The sequence below is a fragment of the Eutrigla gurnardus genome, assembly GCF_963514095.1.
Source record: "Eutrigla gurnardus genome assembly, chromosome: 1".
NCBI classification, from domain to species: Eukaryota; Metazoa; Chordata; class Actinopteri; order Perciformes; family Triglidae; genus Eutrigla; species Eutrigla gurnardus.
Genome location: NC_139915.1, coordinates 11,835,519 through 11,854,959, shown reverse-complemented (window position 1 = coordinate 11,854,959; position 19,441 = coordinate 11,835,519). Strand labels below are relative to the sequence as shown.

General features: G+C 38.2%; 1 protein-coding gene across 4 annotated transcripts in view; it reads right to left on the bottom strand.

Annotated features, from left to right (window-relative positions):
* Positions 1 to 16,238, bottom strand: part of LOC311014575 (protein diaphanous homolog 3-like) — a 172,294-nt gene extending 156,056 nt beyond the window's left edge. For 2 of the 4 annotated variants that reach the window (XM_084011242.1, XM_084011245.1), the window contains exons 1-5: positions 15,658 to 16,238; positions 10,017 to 10,049; positions 9,430 to 9,612; positions 8,607 to 8,711; positions 803 to 933 (exon numbers count right to left, since the gene is read on the bottom strand). In XM_084011242.1, the coding sequence (XP_083867368.1) occupies positions 803 to 933; positions 8,607 to 8,711; positions 9,430 to 9,612; positions 10,017 to 10,049; positions 15,658 to 15,777 (572 nt within the window). In that variant the 5' untranslated portion in view covers positions 15,778 to 16,238. The remainder of the gene's footprint in view (positions 1 to 802; positions 934 to 8,606; positions 8,712 to 9,429; positions 9,613 to 10,016; positions 10,050 to 15,657) is intronic. The other 2 variants (XM_084011243.1, XM_084011244.1) reach the window with 2 other exon arrangements.
* Between the last annotated feature and the right edge of the window lie 3,203 nt (positions 16,239 to 19,441).

Genomic DNA, 19,441 nt, shown 5'->3' with positions numbered 1-19,441 from the left:
CATAAAATTTAGTTGTCAATGATGGGATAACTGGATTGACCTTGAGTACATCGCATAGGAGTTAATGGCAATGTGCTCACCACAATCAGACACCATTTTAAACTACTAGCAGCGAGCACAGAAAAATGGAGAAGTAATGTTATATTATGTTTTCTTTCAGAAAACCAAAGTAGCTGACAGCTGGGGCACCAACAAGGCTTGAAGGTACATAACACTCTGCTTGATAAATGATCAGCACTAACAATGAGAAATGTCTTGATAAAAAGGACAGTGGTAAAAGTATATTGCTCATGCTGCTTACAGTGGGCTGAAGGAAAAGATTTCACTATTTCCACCCTGGGTCAATTTTAGATTGTGCCATGGTGTTTTGTTCGTCATGAAGCATTTTCTATTTGCTAGAGGTCCGATTCCACCTCTGCCTGTAATGATCTCCACAGCCACAACCCCTGAGCTTCACATTAAGTGTGCTGAAATTTTGGACATGTTGCTACTCAACACGTTTTTAATATCTTGTTTGAATTCCATTACAGTCAAGTATTATGACAATTTGCGCTATTTTAATGATAATATAAAACACAAATACATTTTACACAAATAATTTAAAGTGTAACCAATTTAGTGTCACTAATTTAATGCTCAAACAAACATTAAAGTGTGCAGTACCTCTTTAATAAAACATGGCATATGATGGTGTTCCCAGCCAGATCTCTGTATACTATCTCATTATTAATGAAAGGAATATTGAGAATACTTAAATTGTAGAGCGCAAGAACATTGCCAGTGTCATAATCTTGTACTGTACCTGACAGGGTTGCTGGTAAGGGACACTCGCAATGAGTCTAGACAGGCAAACAGACGTTCGTCAATCACCCCTGACTTCAGCTCTCCCAGGAATTCCTGGGGAGATATCTGATGGTTACTTCTCAAACTGCCCTGGAAGAAAGAGAGAAGAAGAAAATCTCTTTAGTGCAGCCATGGAAAAAGTGATCAAAACAACATGACGCCAAGAAGTCTCAATAGTCAGTAGACTGACAGAAAGACCCTATAGGGACAGTTTTTAAACAGTTAAAAAGCAAAAGCTTGAATGTGCAAAATTCCCCAAGGATTCCTTTCCAGTATTGAGCCTCTTTAAAAACCTGAAAAATCAATTAAAGTCTAGCCTTGCACACATTTCATTCTTATTATCCTGGTTAAAAGAGTGACTTTAGATGCCATTTTTTCCATCTCAAAAGAGCAAATATATTTTCCAGCACTATATAATGGTTAAAAAGACCAGAAAAGGCCATCTTACCATCCTAAAATTGGTAAGGTAATGTTGTTTGCACAGTTTCAATCTATTATCCTTACAATTAAATCAATTTGAATAAGCTGGATCTCTTTGGGCTGTGATTACTTGTGTTGGCCATCTACAGTTACAGAGTGAATGATTAGGTGAAAATTGAAATATAATGAAAAAAGTCATCCTAATTAAAAAATAACATGACATTGTGTAGATCATCCATCCATCGTCTACCGCTTTATCCTGTATTCAGGGTCGCAGGGGGGCTGGAGCCGATCCCAGCTGACATTTAGTCATCAATGAACCTATCCCCATCCTGCATGTATTTGGACTGTGGAAGGAAGCTGGAGAACCCGGACGAAACCCACGCTTACACGGGGAGAACATGCAAACTCTAAACAGAAGGAACCCAAACCCGACCCGGGAATTGAACCCAGGCTACACCACGGTGCAGCCCATTGTGTAGATCAATGATACTTTATCTAGGTTTCAAAAAGCAGATGCATCACAAGCATAAGAAGAAGCCAGCTTCATCCATCATATAATATTAGGATCTACACAAGTGATACAATTAGATGTTTTTGTCTACTCTTGTTGCTTTACCATTAAATAGCCCACGGAGGTATACTTACTGTTTCTCAAACAATGTTAAATCAATAGTAGTTCAAGTATACTGTAATAATGCAGGTGTATCATAAAACCTAACATCACTGTGTGTCAACTATACATTAGCATGGGTATAAGTCTGCCTCTGGATGGACACGCAACAGTGTGGTCAGTGGCTTTTCGACACCAAGTAGAATCTGGCCTCTTTCAGGGTAGTACATTAGAAACCACTGAAAAAGTGACATCCATACTTTTATTCTCTCTATTTTGTTCATTCGTGTATCACATTCTTAATTAACATAGAAAAGTTTTAAATAATTCCAAAACCACCCTAAGCTGGGATCATTTAAATAACTCTTAACATTTGAAGTGAAAATGTTTTTGACCACCTAATTTTTCAAGGTTGTGGATCAAAGCCAGCAGCATAATATCCTTCAGAAAACCCAGGTTTATGGATAAAAGCAGATGTGTATTCCTCTGTGCTATTTCATATGCTGTTTCTAAATTAGTTTCCAAAGCTCCACGCATCTTGCACCAAAATGACACTTTAACTAAATGGCACATTTCAAAAAGGGCACAGAATCTATAATCATTTCATGTTGGTTCAAAATGTTGTCATTCACAGAAATTACAGCAATTAACTGACACAGCCATCATCTCTCACACTGAAAAGTTCTATAATCTTTGATCACATGCAAGTAGGTTTTGATTATTTATTTACTCTTTTTTTTTTTTTTTGTTATGTGTACCTGCGTGACTTAAAGTTCACCCAATCCCCATGTACCATAAGGGTCCTTCTAAATGTACAACTTTCCAATTAAAATGTATCTGAACATTGAAAAAGAATGTAAAATAACAGCCCGTCTACCTCCCCTGTCGAATAATAATCTACATGTGTCCCACCAAACTAGCAAATATATGTACCCATAGGTTTTGTATGGCCTGGGGAGGCAGTAGCAAGACAGTTAAAGCTGAAGCTTTTCTGTGTGTTTCATTGGTGTAGAGACAAATATACACTTATGGTTCATCAAGACAGCTGCACTAACGCCAAAACATCACATATTGTGGGCTGTGTTTTTTTGATTGATCAAAGGCCTCAGAAATCAGCTTGTATCACTACCAGCAGAAATAAATAATCCCCAACCCTTGCAGGCTGCCAAAACAATGGAACTATGCCCAGTCTGTCTCTCCCCTGACAACTCAAGCCCCAATCTATGATATTCTCCTCAATGTATAATAAATATGAAATTAACTGTCAAAATCCGATTCAAAACAAAACCATGCATCTTTAATCATCAAAGAATGAGTGTTATAATAAATAATCCTCATAAGAACCTATATAGCCTTGAAAAGGAAAATTAATAACTCGTACAGGCAGGGCCAAATCTACATGGACATGTTGAATGAAAGCCAAGAAAGGAAAAACTAAGTCTCTTGTGATAGTAAATGACTAGTCTGGTACCCAGTTTGAACTCCCAGAAAAAAAAGCACTACCGCATTGGTTTAGCCCCAACGAGGCGCTGCCACAGGCCCCTGAGACATACAAATGCACCCTCCTTCCAATTAGGCATGCAACAATACAGTTAGCCCACAGTTCAATACGTACCTCGGATTTTGGGTTACGGTTTCGGTTCTGTTTTGGTACACATTTTGTGCGTAAGGAGAAAAAAAATCCTATTTATATATTCAAAAATAATTTCTTCATTTAGCTTATGAGCTAAGAATTATTTAACATTCAGACACATTCAAGTGTATTGTATAATAAAATAAATGAATATGTAAAAAAAAAAAAAAAAAAAAAAACAATGTAACTCTTTCAAATGCAAAAGTGCTTTTTAGCCTGGATGACTGGTAAATGGGGTAAATTATTTCAAAGTAAATGTAGATATTTGAAATAAACATAAACTCACTGTTTTAAATAAATATACCTGTAAACATGCCTCGCTTCTTCTGTTTCAATGTAGTGTTTCCCCTACAATGTTACAGGCATGGTGGCCTGCGATTCCTATGGAACACACCCCACCATGGCAGGAAAGGCCAAAATAAAAGGTTTCAACTGCACAAAAAAAAAACATCATCATGTATCGATACAGGGTTCTCATACATGCATCGATACCGGGCTCTCACACTCCTATTCAAAATACTGCGATACAAGCGCACCCGACACCACTGCAGCAACGGGACGTTAACCTCTCATCATTGAGTCAGCAGTAATATTACAGCATGAATGTAGCAGTTCAGTCTGTGTTCCGCTTATTTAAGGGTAATAAATGCTACAACTAGACACGAAAGCTTCCCGCTTATTGTTGTCAGCCAGCTGAAAACGAAACTCTGGCTGCTCCAGCTGCAGCGCACTTAAGGTGCTCCTCTGAGTTTCTTAGCTTTTTTGCTTTTAAAATTCATTTTAACTGTGTAACTGATAGCAGGTTGTAACTGTAATGGTATTATTAAGTACTCATATCATCACTCAGTATCAGCAAGTACAGAAATACAAGTATGTGTATTGTACTTGGTCTGAGAACAGTATAACTGCATCCCTACAAATTTCCAGTCAGAAATCAATCATCATTTGCAGTAGCCTCTGCAAGATTTCCCTTATACACTCAACAAAAATATAAACACAACACTTTTGTTTTTGCTCCCATTTTTCATGAGATGGACTTAAAGATCTAAAATTCATTCCAGATACACAATATTACCATTTCTCTCAAACATTGTTCACAAATCTGTCTAAATGTGTGATAGTGAGCACTTCTGCTTTGCTGAGATAATCCATCCCACCTCACAGGTGTGCCACATCAAGATGCTGATCTGACATCATGATTAGTGCACAGGTGTGCCTTAGACTGTCCACAATAAAAGGTCACCCTGAAATGTGCATTTTTTTTTGCTTTATTGGGGGTCTGGGGACTCAGAACCAGTCAGTATCTGGTGTGACCACCATTTGCCTCATGCAGTGCAACACATCTTCTTCGCATAGAGTTTATCAGATTGTCAATTGTGGCCTGTGGAATGTTGGTCCACTCCTCTTCAATGGCTGTGCGAAGTTGCTGGATATTAGTGGGAACTGGTACACGCTGTCGTATACGCCGGTCAAGCACATCCCAAACATGCTCAATGGGTGACATGTCCGGTGAGTAGGGCTGCACAAAAAATCGTTAAAAAATCGCGATCTCGATTCACACATACACGTGATCTCATTTCTACACACGGCGATTCTGAAGCATTTTATATCTCGAGCTGCATCACAAATGCTCCTATTTCCTTCCGGATTTTTTGAAGCGCCCCCAAACGCAGCACTGCCGCCCCTCAACCTATGGTAAAGCGTCTTTACAACACGTGATTCAGTGGAGGAAGCCGCCTGCAGAGTGTTTGGAAAGAGAGAAGGTACGTGTCCACAGGCAGCGGTGTTTCCCCGCGTCCCATTCATTGCGCCGGGTTCGACTCGCCGCCTCGGGAACGCTCGCGAACGCTGGCGAAAATCTTCTAAACTGAATGTTGTCGATCTAAAATAAAGACAGATTCAGCAACTGCGTAGCTTATTTCTCGCTTAAAATGTTTTCAGAAACACCTTTCGGTGAACTATTGTCGTAAAATAAGAGAAAGTTTCCAAACGAGCCGCCATGTTGGTCTGCGTGAACTCCGGAGCAAACAGGACAGCTGTGAAAGTGATCGTCCAATCAGGTGCAGCCATGAAGTGTATGCGTGATTGTATGAAGCGCCTGTCAATCATCCTCTAGTGGCAGCCCACCAAGCGTGCAATACTTAAAATCGCCCGTGTGTTTTTTTTTTTTTACTTTTGTAAAAATTACTTATCTTCCAATGATAGAACTACTACTATGCCTCTGCCAAAGCAACAAACGTTTTTTTGTTTTGTTAAAGTTCATCAGTGCAATAAACATTTTGTGGGAAAAAATCGTGCAAGAGAATCGTGATCTCAATTCTAAGCAAAAAAATCGTGATTCACATTTTTTCCAGAATCGTGCAGCCCTGCCGGTGAGTATGCTGGCCATGCAAGAACTGGGACATTTTCAGCTTCCAAGAATTGTGTACAGATCCTTGCAACATGGGGCCGTGCATTATCTTGCTGAAACATGAGGTGATGTTCATGGATGTATGGCACAACAATGGGCCTCAGGATCTCATCACGGTATCTCTGTGCATTCAAAATGCCATCAATAAAATGCACCTGTGTTCTTCGTCCATAACAGATGCCTGCCCATACCATAACCCCACCACCACCATGGGCCACTCGATCCACAACATTGACATCAGCAAAGCGCTCACCCACACGACGCCACACACGCTGTCTGCCATCTGCCCTGAACAATGTAAACCGAGATTCATCCGTGAAGAGAACACCTCTCCAACGTGCCAGACGCCATCGAATGTGAGCATTTGCCCACTCAAGTCTGTTACGGCGACGAGCTGGAGTCAGGTCAAGACCCCGATGAGGACGACAAGCATGCAGTTGAGCTTCCCTGAGACGGTTTCTGACAGTTTGTGCAGAAAATGTTTGGTTATGCAAACCAATTGTTTCAGCAGCTGTCTGAGTGGCTGGTCTCAGACGATCTCGGAGGTGAACCTGCTGGATGTGGAGGTCCTGGGCTGGTGTGGTTACACGTGGTCTGCGGTTGTGAGGCCGGTTGGATGTACTGCCATATTCTCTGAAACGCCTTTGGAGACGGCTTATGGTGGAGAAATGAACATTCAATGCACGAGCAACAGATCTGGTTGACATTCCTGCTGTCAGCATGCCAATTGCACGCTCCCTCAATGCTTGTGGCATCTGTGGCATTTTGCTGTGAGACAAAACTGCACATTTCAGAGTGGCCTTTTATTGTGGGCAGTATAAGGTACACCTGTGCACTAATCATGATGTCAGATCAGCATCTTGATGTGGCACACCTGTGAGGTGGGATGGATTATCTCAGCAAAGCAGAAGTGCTCACTATCACACATTTAGACAGATTTGTGAACAATGTTTGAGAGAAATGGTAATATTGTGTATCTGGAATGAATTTTAGATCTTTAAGTCCATCTCATGAAAAATGGGAGCAAAAACAAAAGTGTTGCGTTTATATTTTTGTTGAGTGTAAGTCACCCTCTCGTGTTTGGGTTTTCAAAGAAAAGGTAACCAGCCAATGCATGGTTAAGAAATAATGACTTCAACACATTCATCAACATTTAAAATAGAGAATTTTGGCCAAAAAAAGGGACATATTTGCAGCAATGTAATACATTTCTCTAAATAGAAAAAAAATCAAGATCTACACTGGCCTTGAAGAAACCCAATGTTAAAAAAGGGTAACTTAAACACAAAACCAATGTGCACAATTTGTACAATACATTTAACTACTTGGCCATTTGTTTCTCTTTTGATGATTAGCTCTTTCAACAATCAATAACTTTAATTGAGGTCTTAGCGACAACAGGAATTTGGAGACCAGTAGACCAGAATGTTTGATCAATGTTGAGACAGTAAGCCCCTGCATTGTGTTTTCTATTCCTAGATGATTAAAAGTTTCTGAGGCTTGCTAGCAGTTGATTCTGAGAAAGTCAGAGATGAACCGAGCTTCCCCAAACAGTTGACTTTTTTGACACTTTGATCCAGGATCCTGATTCCTTTTCCAATCTTACAGTGGAATTGTGACAGGAAAATTAGGTAATGGGATCATGCATCATTCATAAATAACATTGCTATTTCAAAATCAAAGCATGCACCTACATTCAGAGCACTCACATAAGAATGTTGCATCAGAAGAATCAGACCACTACATATATGTTGAATATATAAATGATGTATTCATGTCGAAACAGCTGTTTGCAGCACATACAACTACTGTGTTTCAGCTTGCGTCTCCCTCTCTTGTCCTTTCACTTTCATGTGGTTTCCTTTCTGACTTTCGATTGCTACATTATGAAAATTGTAATACGGAAGCGATTAATGTTATTTTTTTTACCATTCTTCTATATACAGCTTAAGAGATGGGAATCAATTAATAAGAAAAATTATACCTTTAAATTATGTCGGAAGAAATTAAAATGTGGTGGATACCCACTTGATTTATCACAAAATCAGACAGCTGAAGCGTCATATCAGTTTTGGCAGAACTTTAGAATGCATTTTTGCACGGACCGAGGACTGTGGGTTGTGATCCACTTCTATTCCATTTCCAGTAATTGCATAATAAAGGAATCTCGTCACAGTTCTACAGGAGAACAAACATAGCAAAATGTAATTCTTTTAATTATGAACCTATGTGTACATAATGAGAATATATGCAAGTAAGAAGATTGACCACCGGTTCAGAACAGAACAAAAGAAAGAAAGCTCAGCAGACCCATCCTAATTTGATAACTGTGATTTTTTGTAAAATCCTTGCAAGGTACAATTTTGACATCAGGGTTACTTTTAATTTAGCATTTTAAAGATTTCTGCTAAATATTCCTATCATCAATGCAGTATTATATATATAAATATGTTTACAAATGTGTCCTAGTGTAGGTATGCAAGGTGAGACTAATGAGATTGCACTCTATTTTTTTATATTGAATAATTAAGTGAGACTTAATTTTTCAATGAAAAGTATGTGGCCAGAGTATGAGAAAAATGATGGTGGATGGTATGACGGTCTTAAAAGTAACAAATAGACATTAAATCACGTAACTTTCTAATAGAAGAAATCAAGTTTGAAAAAAAATTTGTTCACAAACTTACTGTTTTAGAGGCAGTAAACATATACTGGATGACCATTTCTCTCTTTTTGTTGAGGTCCTTTTCTCTCAAAGGAGTCTTTTTTTCTTCATTCAAGTTCATGTCCTCCTGAAAAGAAAAGAAAGAGACTTGTTTTAGATTTTAGCAACACCTTTGACACATCTCACAGCATATTAATTATACAATACTTAAGCAATATTTTAGCAAGATTGAATCTAAATAGTAGTTTAGTGTACACAGTTTGTTATTTTTTTCTCCATACATTTTTTTTTGGTTTAGATTTAGTAATTAATGTCCCATATTTGCCAAATTATAAGACATTGATTTCTGTAAAATATATTTGAAGAAGTCTAAGTGAAAACGAAGATATCGATGGACCTTGAGAAGCGACAGTCATGACAAAGATGCATTCATGCTGCTTACTGCTAGCTAAATCGACCCACGTCTCCATCAGTTTATTCATCTGGAACGAGACCAACACCAGAATGTACGGGAGAAAGTGAAAGTAGAGCTGACGAGGAGGGCGTAGTCATGGCAATGGGGACCCGTGTCCCAAGGGGGAACAGTAATGCTCGTTTTACTTTCTGTTAAAGTTGACAATTTCTGGTCATCTTTGTGCCTAAAGTAATAACATTGCATTTCTAAAAGTGTTTCTGATTTTGCCTTTATTTCCTTTTTTTTTTTTAAATGTGACAAAACATTTCAAAGATATTTAAAATATGGTGCATTACTGTATATCCACAGATTTGTTCTTTTACATTTCAAACTACTATCTTGTTTTAATGGGAAAACTTTGATAATATTGTATAATGACAAAGCAACATACCATCATCTTTTCAAATAAAGCCAAGATCTCTTTTTCAGACGTGATCTTTGATGAAAGATCCTCAAACTGATGTGAGGTGGATGACGAAGAAGTGGACCAATCGTTGGAATTGTGTTTGGAGTGCGATAAGGGTGGCCGCTCCTTTTTACTACCCGGAATCCGAATACTGGCGAATCTGTCCAGCTGTACAGACAACAGAGAAAACACAATTAACAAAAGGAAAAAATACACAAGAATTTTCACTGCCAAGTTTATATACATAAGCCGTTCAGCATATTGAAATGGTTAATAAAGCAGAATAGACGACACAGTTAGTCTATTAATGAGTTAGAAAACCAGTGTGAACAAAACACATACAGTACACATCTGTTAAACACGTGTTGAGCAAAGCACTATCTAGATAACATGTAGAGTTAACAGTGACAGTGAGAAATTGAGCGAAAAGCTGTATGCGGTGTGAATTAATCCAATGCCTGGCAATGAAGACCATTTTCATTGCGACTCAAAATAAGCAGATTAGATGACTTTTATTGAAGCGATGTAAAATATTGCAGGAGAGAAGGTACGTCAAATTTCTCAAATCTTACCACATCATCTGTGATGTTTCTAAAGGGTAAGTGCTACAGGTGGGGAAGAGAAAAAACAAATCAGGGGGTACATTAAGAAATTGCATCAAATGTTATTAAAATACTGTCCTAGCCCTATAATTGATTGCGATATTATCTTTGAACAGATATTTACGATTGCTTACCGAGTGAAATATTTTGGTTCTTTATACTCTGCATTGCAAATTTGTGGTGTTCATTACTTGCCTAAATATCTCAATACTGAATCAATATCATGGAAAAAATCTAACACATCAGGGAAAGTAATTCAACAATAGATGACAGAACATGGAAGTTAAGCTAAAATTCGTAAGACACCACAGTGTGGTGACGGACTGCTTTACTTTCTGTCCATTTCACGTTACAGAGACACACTTCACCAAGTAACAATAAGTAAAATAATACTTAAAAACATGCTCTTTGGTGGATTATGCATTTGCCAAATTACAGAAGAGGTGTGTCTTAATACAGGACGTGCTGTTCTGCTGCTCTATAAAGTTAAAACCGCCTGCTACCATCAGATCCCACTAGTCCTCTTGCAGAATGCTGCAAACACTGGGCAATGTCGCACATCGACACGACTCATAGTTGTGAATGGCTCGTGTTGAAAAACTGACATATTTAAATTACCAGTAAGGGGAGAGTTGTTTGCAGTCATTCATCTAAAATGTTCAATATACCTCTGATCTTTTAGATTTTCATGTTAGAACCTGCTATGACGTTAAGGCAGTGGCTGTCAACTCAAGGCTGTGATTCACAGGTTTTAAATGAACCCAATATATGCCAGCTCAGCCTGTACAATCATCACCAAGCAAAATGGGTGTCTGCCAGATTTTTCTGAAAAAAAGGAAATCCTTTTGTGGCATCCAGCATTGCAGTTTAGTGGAATATTAAACCTGTGCAAATGTCTAAACCCAAGTGACGTGTTAATCAACATCAACATGAGCCCTATAAACAAAAAATGCTGTCTAAAATGTGCTCTTACAAGCCCTGTATGGAAATTACATAGGATCTTCTTGTGTAGTAGTAGAAGAGATTGGCAGTTGGCCTGTTGTTATCTATGTGTACCAGCTACCTCTGTGCCTGCTGAGCAAGTTTTGTCTGCTGCTTTTTCTGCACTAGCAGATTTTTTGTTTGTTTGTTTCCCCACAGAATTTGTGGAAAAAGTTACCATAGTGAGTAACATATTAAAACATGGAATAATCCTAATGAGGAATGCTAACTCAATACTGAAAATAAAAAATTTCAAAATGTTGTCATAACAAAATGCTGATTTAAACACTGACACAGAAAGGTCAGGTTTCTTTCCAGCACAACAGTAGACTATACAGAACCTCAGAGAAATAAATCAATACACACCAGAGTTTAATTAAGATTAAGATTGCCTGAATAAAATGTGTTTACCTGTCAATGAGACGTTCCCCTAATAAGTGTTAAAATGTGCTAGAATAGAAACAGACTGAACATGACATAATATTTATATGATAAGGACCTATGAATCTGAAGTTTAATTAAATGAATAAAATCACCAACCACATGCCTTATATAGGGATTATTTTTGTTTCCACAGATCAGCTTGACAACTGGTCAAACTAATTGGACACAGTTGTCAAACCTTTACCTCATATGCCCACAGCTTGTCAAACACTGCATTTGGAATAGCATGAAGACAAACCCCAACAATAAGATGGACTATTCTAAATTATTTAATTCAAAGCTGAAATGTTAAATGGGATGAAATGCACTTAACTAGTATTAGATAATTGTCAAAATGTAATAAATAACGGACGGAGACGCGCAAGACAGGACCGGTACCTTACGGGGAGGGGAAATAGGTGTCACGGGCGCAGCAACTTTCTGTACAAAAAAAAAACGATCAACAGTTGTCTTCATTTTTGACGCTCAAGTCACTCTGCCTGATTACTTTTTTCTCACAAACATTTAGCGACGAGGAGACCGGGGTCAGAGCCAATCAGAGACCTAGGCCCGCCCCTACTCGGCCTCTGATTGGCTCAGCCCATGGTGATTCATTTCTGTATGCTGTGGGGAAAAAAACATTACGCTACACACATTAACAGACCAGCTGAATGTTAGGAGCACCGGTGCGACCAAGGAACATATTTAGCTGCACTTTACTGATTTTTGGTCGCATGTGTGCCCAAAATGGTCGCACTCTGGAGCACTGGCTTCCTCAAAAATGGTCCGTGTGGAACAATGATCCCTGCGCTGAGCAGGCCGCATAATGCGTGAATTAGGAATTTAACGAAGCTTCAAGGCAGAGTTTTTGCCTTTAGCATTTTTTGTAATCGAGTTACTCGAGTAACTCAAGTAATCATTTCAGCCCTAGTTAATTGAAATTCTTTGGGTTTGGGACTGTTTTTCAAACAAAACAAGTAGTATTACCTTGGGCTTTAGGACATTGTGATGGGCCTTTTTCACTGTTGTTTTTTTGACATTCGACACAACTAATAAAGCAATAATGCAAATGTGTATTATCTGCAGCCCCACAGAGTTGTGTGGTATTTGGGTTCTGAGAATTAGGAATCAGTAAGAATCCAAAGCCATCTTTAAGTACCCATCTATACTCACAATTAAAGCTGCAGGTAAGGCTGAGGCCTCATTGGCACTCCAATTGTACATTCCCATGGCTTCTAAACAGTGCAAGCCGTAAAGGAGCTAACCAAGTGCCTCATGTAGGAAACATGAGAGTTGGAGGGTTGCAATTCTCATGACAAGGCAACAAATGAAATAATCGTACACTGCCATCTTAATTACCGGTAAAAAGATATTTTAAAACATTTAAAACTATGGCCTTTTAAGCAACTTTTTATCTGGTAATGCCTTTAAAGTGTGTGATGAGATTAAATATCTCGGCCATCGTATTGTTAATGATTTATCACATGATAAAGCTAAAGCTGCACGTAAATTGTGTGTTCCGTTAATGTGAAGGTAGCCTCATTTAAAGTATTCTGTACGCCACTCTGTACTGCCCACCTGTGGCGTATTACAGAAAAAGTAACATGCAGAGACTAAATGTGGCTTATAATGATGGCATGAGACTGCTTCTGAAAATACCAAGATGGTGTAGTGCTAGCCAAATGTTTGTTGGTGTGCCTACCTGATCTGCCGTTATAAGGAATTGTGATTCACCTTAACACCATGCAAAAGCACTGTGACACTTTTGCTTTACATAAAGACATATCCACTATAAATTGATGCATGAAATTCATTAAATTCAGGAAATTAAGTGTCACCCAACTTATGACACCCCACATCAGCTACCACCACAAGTATATTTCAAACCTGTGGGAAACACTGATTCAATAATGATTGTAATGGCTCCCTTTTCCCCAAACCAGGTTTTCATGGATCACATTGGTCTCGCTTTCAACTTTCAGCTCTAAAATGAGAGATATCCTTTAAGAATACTGGTGTATTTTGTTTCTTAGCCATCTCTTTTTCATTTTTTAAGCTTATATGGAGATGAAAAGTGTAGTGCACTGTAAAAGGTTTAAGGCAATAGACTAGATCAATTAATTGTCTGTAATATGCTAAATCCATTCAGTTACTTCAGTAACTTGAGCAGCAACATTCAGTAATATTGACCATTAACACTAAAACATTCTCCAAAAAAATAGTGATACAGAAAAAAGATATTAAACATTATATTAATGAGACTATCAAATATTTGCGCTTGAATTTTGAATTCCTCATGATCATTTCTAGTGCCCTGTACTTAGGAAGGCTAAAAACAGCATCACCAAAGAACATTAACACATTTGCGTGAACATTCTGTTCCATTTCTTTCTTCACTTTTATAATGCTCTGCTTGGAAATGGAATTCTGCTGAACATGAAATGGCCTTTAACGGCAGATCTACTTTCTACCCATTACATCATATATTGTGGTATCAGAGTGCCACCTATTGAGGTGACTCAATAAATGATGCTCTTCTCACTTAACTGTGAAAAGCTTTTACAATGTGTTCCAGTAATTTGTCATAATAACTAAAAAATTGTTGTGTTTTGTTTCTAGAAAGACCAATATGATCTGAGAGGGGTAGGAGTCGAGACCAAGCTGTACTATCACAGATACATGTTTTATCTTTTAGTGGAAATAATATAACAAGATGTTCTTTGGTTGTGTATATTTGACTGAACAAAACTGTAAGGAGGGCATTATTTAAAAATGCAAGGCTCTCTGGTAGACAATATGGCCTCAGTGTGCTTTTTTGTTTTGTATATAAAAAAGAAGAAAGAACAATAGGAGGAGAAGAAACAGAACAATAACTAACACCTTTGTGAGTAGGGATGCTTTTCATATTTTAATCCCGTTGACAACGGTAAAAAGACACTGCCAAGATCACGGAATATAACAGCATGAAAAAGTATTCTCAACATGTTTTCAGCTTGTATTGCTTGTATATTGAAGTAACCACACAAACCTATTGCCTACTGTCCAATTGGCTGAATCCTAAACATCAACATAAGATGGAAAATGTAATTCCAATTTACAACAGAGCACGGAATTATTACATCATTTGTTTACTTAATTTTACATTTTTACTTTTTATACACTGTGTTTACACCATGCTTTTTTTTTGTATTACTCCCTTCCAGACAGACACAGTGCAACGATGCAGGTTTAATGTACATTGGCAGTCAATCTGGATGATTTAACAGGCCGCAAACAACCTGACTTTGCAATCATGCTTTCAACCAGCACTGGATGCTCACCTAGGTGAACTGATGTTTCTATCAGGGTAGTAAGTGTCAGATATTTAGCCCACAGCTCGTCAGTAGAAGTGGATGATAACAGGCTGAATGGCAGCAACAAGGAATTAACTTGTGTTAGCACTCTTATAAGAACAGGGTCAAATGAGGGTGGAGCATGCATTAAGCAGATCTGTGTCATACACAAATCTCCTGGGGGGGGTCTGTTGTTAAAAGAAGCTTGGCTGTTTTGAAAACGAGACCAACAATTGATATCCCTAATAATGGTAATGCTCTGTCCCTAAATATCCTAGAAGAATGCAGCAGAAATATACAGTACCAGGCAGACAAGCTGGTTGGTTTCTATTGTAATAGTAGGAAGGACATGGATTAGTGTAAGAGCTAAACCCGGCGCTAATTCTAACCTTTTGATTTCCCAATGCCAAGCAGTCATGGTTACTGTTCATAAAGAAAGAAAACTTGACGTTTCAAAGATTGCACTGTTCATGAGCTTTCTTAAGTGTGTTGAAGATTCTATAAAGGCTTTTTCTCTGCTATGGAGAACAGAACACAATGTGTCAGGTACACTGCACAGCTCCACCACTGCTACTGCTTAAGCTGTATTTCGCCTACATTTGCAAAATGCAGTTTTGAAATAATTTTAACCTGGAATGCAATACATCATTCTGAGGTCATTGTCACATATTTCACTAAATAGAGAAATTCATATATTCAATAACATAACTTTCCGTTTCCCTGTGTCTGTGCGCGTCATGGTGGCATCATCCATGACGTGGAAAGACAGGACACTAAAAAAGAACACCTCTCATCCGCCGTGTAGTTGTACCAAAAACAATGTTGCAGTGTACAGCTATAATAAAACACATGATTCAATTGAATGTCATACTTACAAACTTTGGCTTGCGGTCTCCTTCGTCGTAGCATGTGTTGTGACTAGAAGGGCCCTTCTTCTTTTGAGATTTACTGTCTCGTCCGGTAGAAGACTCAAACCGCTGACCATAACTATCCATGTTGTTGACCTCCACACGAACTAATAGCTACCGCTACTAAAGGAGTGCACCTTGTAACGCAAGGTTGTGTTAGCAGCACACACCCTAAAATGGTGAAGGACAGACGCAGAATTGTCAACATTAACGTTCGCGTCTTAAATCAGGCGGACAGCTAATTAACGCATGCCTGTTGGGTGCAAATCACGTCCGTGTGTCAAAGCCAGAGATGTCCGTACGTATATTTTCAAGTCTTTACTCCCAAAAGTTCGTTTAGCTAACGTTACCTAGCTAGCAAGTTTGCTAAACTATCATTCACCGGTGGCTTTACTCAGCGCTAATCCAATTTAAGGACTGTCACGTAACGGTGAACTAATGTAACGCTTACGCTAACAGAAGAACTGCTGCATACAACATACCGGTTTTCTGACACGTTTTAGCGGGCCATTAACGGGACGCTGTATAATCTCCAAGCAGCTGCTAAAGCGCTGGCTGATACATTTATGGGGAAATATTTTTGACAGACCCGCGCAAAACATGTCAGCTGCGCGTGTTTGATCTAGCCAATAGCATCCACTGAGCCACAAATAATGGACTCGTCATTGGTACAACCCCCTCTGTTTACACGTGTTGAGGCATTTGATTGGCCGCAGTGAACTGTCAATCACCCCCACTTCGCAGTTGGTTTTAGTAACCTGGGTCTCCCGTAGGTGCGATGGTTTTTGTATCCTGGGTCTACCTCGGGTGCTGCAGAAAAGGTTACAGTTTGTCTACAGTCATCTTGTAATCTACCCGCATTAAAATATAATATTATTAATTAACACACTGGGCAACATGTACTTCCAAGTACAGTACAACTATTATCGTTATTGAGGGACTCCTCAATAACGATAATAGATCTCCTGTAGGTTTGCAATAAAAAGTTTGAAATGGGGTGCCTTGAAATTGCACAACAGATCATAGATGAGAAAAATATCTGTGTGAGTGTCTTTACCACATTGGTGTGATCCACTTGTCCGATATGCGTTATTGATGATGATTTTCTGTATATATTTTAAAATGTATTAAAGCAAGTTTCCAGGATTCACCTTACTTCTCATGCAGGTATCATGTGAACACAAGTGGTCATTTTGTTTGTTTGTTTGGGGGCGGTTTGTGTTTTTTAATCAGGTTGTTATACATAAAATGTTTTTACGCTGTTGGTTTTCAGCTTTGTTTGGCCATTTAAAAGCAAGCCTAAAGCTCTAGTAAAATCCCAAATAGCATACCTTGTCTGATGCAAACAGCAATGAGGTGATGTGATGCAACTAACAGAAACTTGTATCCTCCTTGTTGGGCTCTATGCACTCAGAGGGAGAACTTCAATGCAAAGCCAGTGTGGAACACGTGTCACCCTGTTAGTTATGAAATACAAGAGAATATCAATTGTGTGCAATGATAAAGCACGACAGTGAACCACATTATATTAGTGATTGTCGTCGTGGATGCTTTTTGTAAGCTCTACGGTTGATGCTTGTGGTCTTTCTGTCTTGAAGATAATAAAGTTAACGTAACCTTGATAGTAATAGGATAAAAAGCGATAACAAGTATTGTATTAACCTTTCCCTTGCTTTGGTGCTTCCAGGCAGCTGGGAGCATGCCACTCCTTCTCCTCAGACCTCAGCACTGAAGTCAAATGATAATTGGACATGTTGTGTTCTCAACTGACAGTAAAGCTACAGCTTTGACAACAGTTGCTTGTAAGCTTGATTGGCAGTTTTTTGAAAGAATATATCTTTGCTGCCGGCAGAAAAAACAAGAATGCTACAGTTTATATTGTGTTAAACAAACAGGGCACAGAGTTCAGCTGTTTCTTAGCTCATGTCATTTTTAGCTGTTATATTATGAGCATCAACTTTTTACAAGTGGAGCTGTGATTTAGTATAATTATGCTCTCACTATTACCATGTCAATCTTCAGAAATGAAACAGACTGTGACAAATTCTCAGCAATCAAAATGACATACGGACTGAGATTTATACAAACATGTCTTATGAATTGCTGAAAACAGATTGATATTGAAATAAGAAAATATGGTTTGATGTTGTTTTGTTATGTATTTTGCCGAAGCAAATCTTGAAGTCAAATGTCACGATTGAATGAAACCGTCAGCTATGAAATCAAATTTGACTTCCTTTGTATTCAACCTCTTGAAATCTTGTTATCTTTAAAGACCTTTATTCCTTGAGTCCCTGAAAGGCTGTCTGCATGGCTGCCAGCAGTGTGTTAACACTCTTCATCTATTCCAGCCAAACATAAACCTTGTGGCATTGTGCCTCGCTAATCCTCTCAGAAAATGATGGATCTTCTCTTCCAAATCGGGAATACAGAAAAACATACATATACAGAAAACTCTTTTAAGTAATTGAATTATGTGTGCTTTATTGGCAAAACAACATTGTCATAGCGTAAACAAATACAAAAGCTATAATTCATCAAGAAGACATCATCACATCAGAAATGTATATACAGTATCGTGTCTTAAACTCAAATCATAAACAACGTTTTATGTTTAAGAATAGTTTGTCTCCTTACCAAAAAAACATGTTTTTACTTTGGTCTCTGCTCAGCACCGGGGAACACTTTCAATACCTGTATTTTATGATTTTGAAGATGTTTTGATAAGAGGAAACGCAGGAAGAGAAAGATGGTTTGTGTCTTCATTCCTGACATTTCCTCTGTATTTTTCAGAGTAGTTGAAAAACACTGCACCCATATCACCTATATCAGTTTTGTTGGTGTGGGACTAGCTTCAGTACTCTTAACATATGCAATGAATGCATTGAAACAATGTTGAATGCTGTTTGTTTTGTACATTAGTTAGGACATAAGACTAGAGGATCAGAATGGATCTTAAAGGCTCTGACTCAATATCGGAAATGTTTTCTTCACGATGAAGCTTCACTACTGAACTGTTCTATAGTTATAGGAGCTTCTTTAAATCTTTTGAAACAGGCAGTTTTACTATGACACTTCAGTGTGCATATACTGCCATCTCGTGGTTACATTTAAAATGGTATTACCACATCAGATTCCTGGGATTTCTTTGACTGATGACTTAACCATGGCAGGAAATTTTAGGTACGGACTGCAGTAATGCTTTAAAAATGCATGACCGTTCTGAAATTAATGCATTATGCTTTCCAAAAATACAAATAACAAATGTGTGCAGTACAGATTTTTAAAGCCCCCTGAGGCAAATCTTTGAAACTCAATTTGGGCTAAAGAAATAAAATTGACTTGATGAGATGTATTATCACCATTAGACACATTCTTTTGTTTTCATCACCAGACCATAACACCTTCTCACATGACTAATGACATACATGTGAGCTTATCAATATGTAAGCTTGATAAGAGCGTACATATTGATAAACATCTATATTAAATGTTGTTGTAAATTATCAACAACATTGATAATTTACATACATAATTATCAACACCATTGATAATTTACATACATAAAACACCTGTTTTCACGATACATGTGAAAACATGCACTTACAAAGGTTTCCAAGTATGTGCCAATGCTTTCAGCAGCACAAATTAAATTCCATTCACCTCCATTATGTTTAAGTGACATTTTCAGATAGAGACAGAGACAGATATCTGAAACCCGAGCACATGAGGGCCAAGCACCACATAGTGT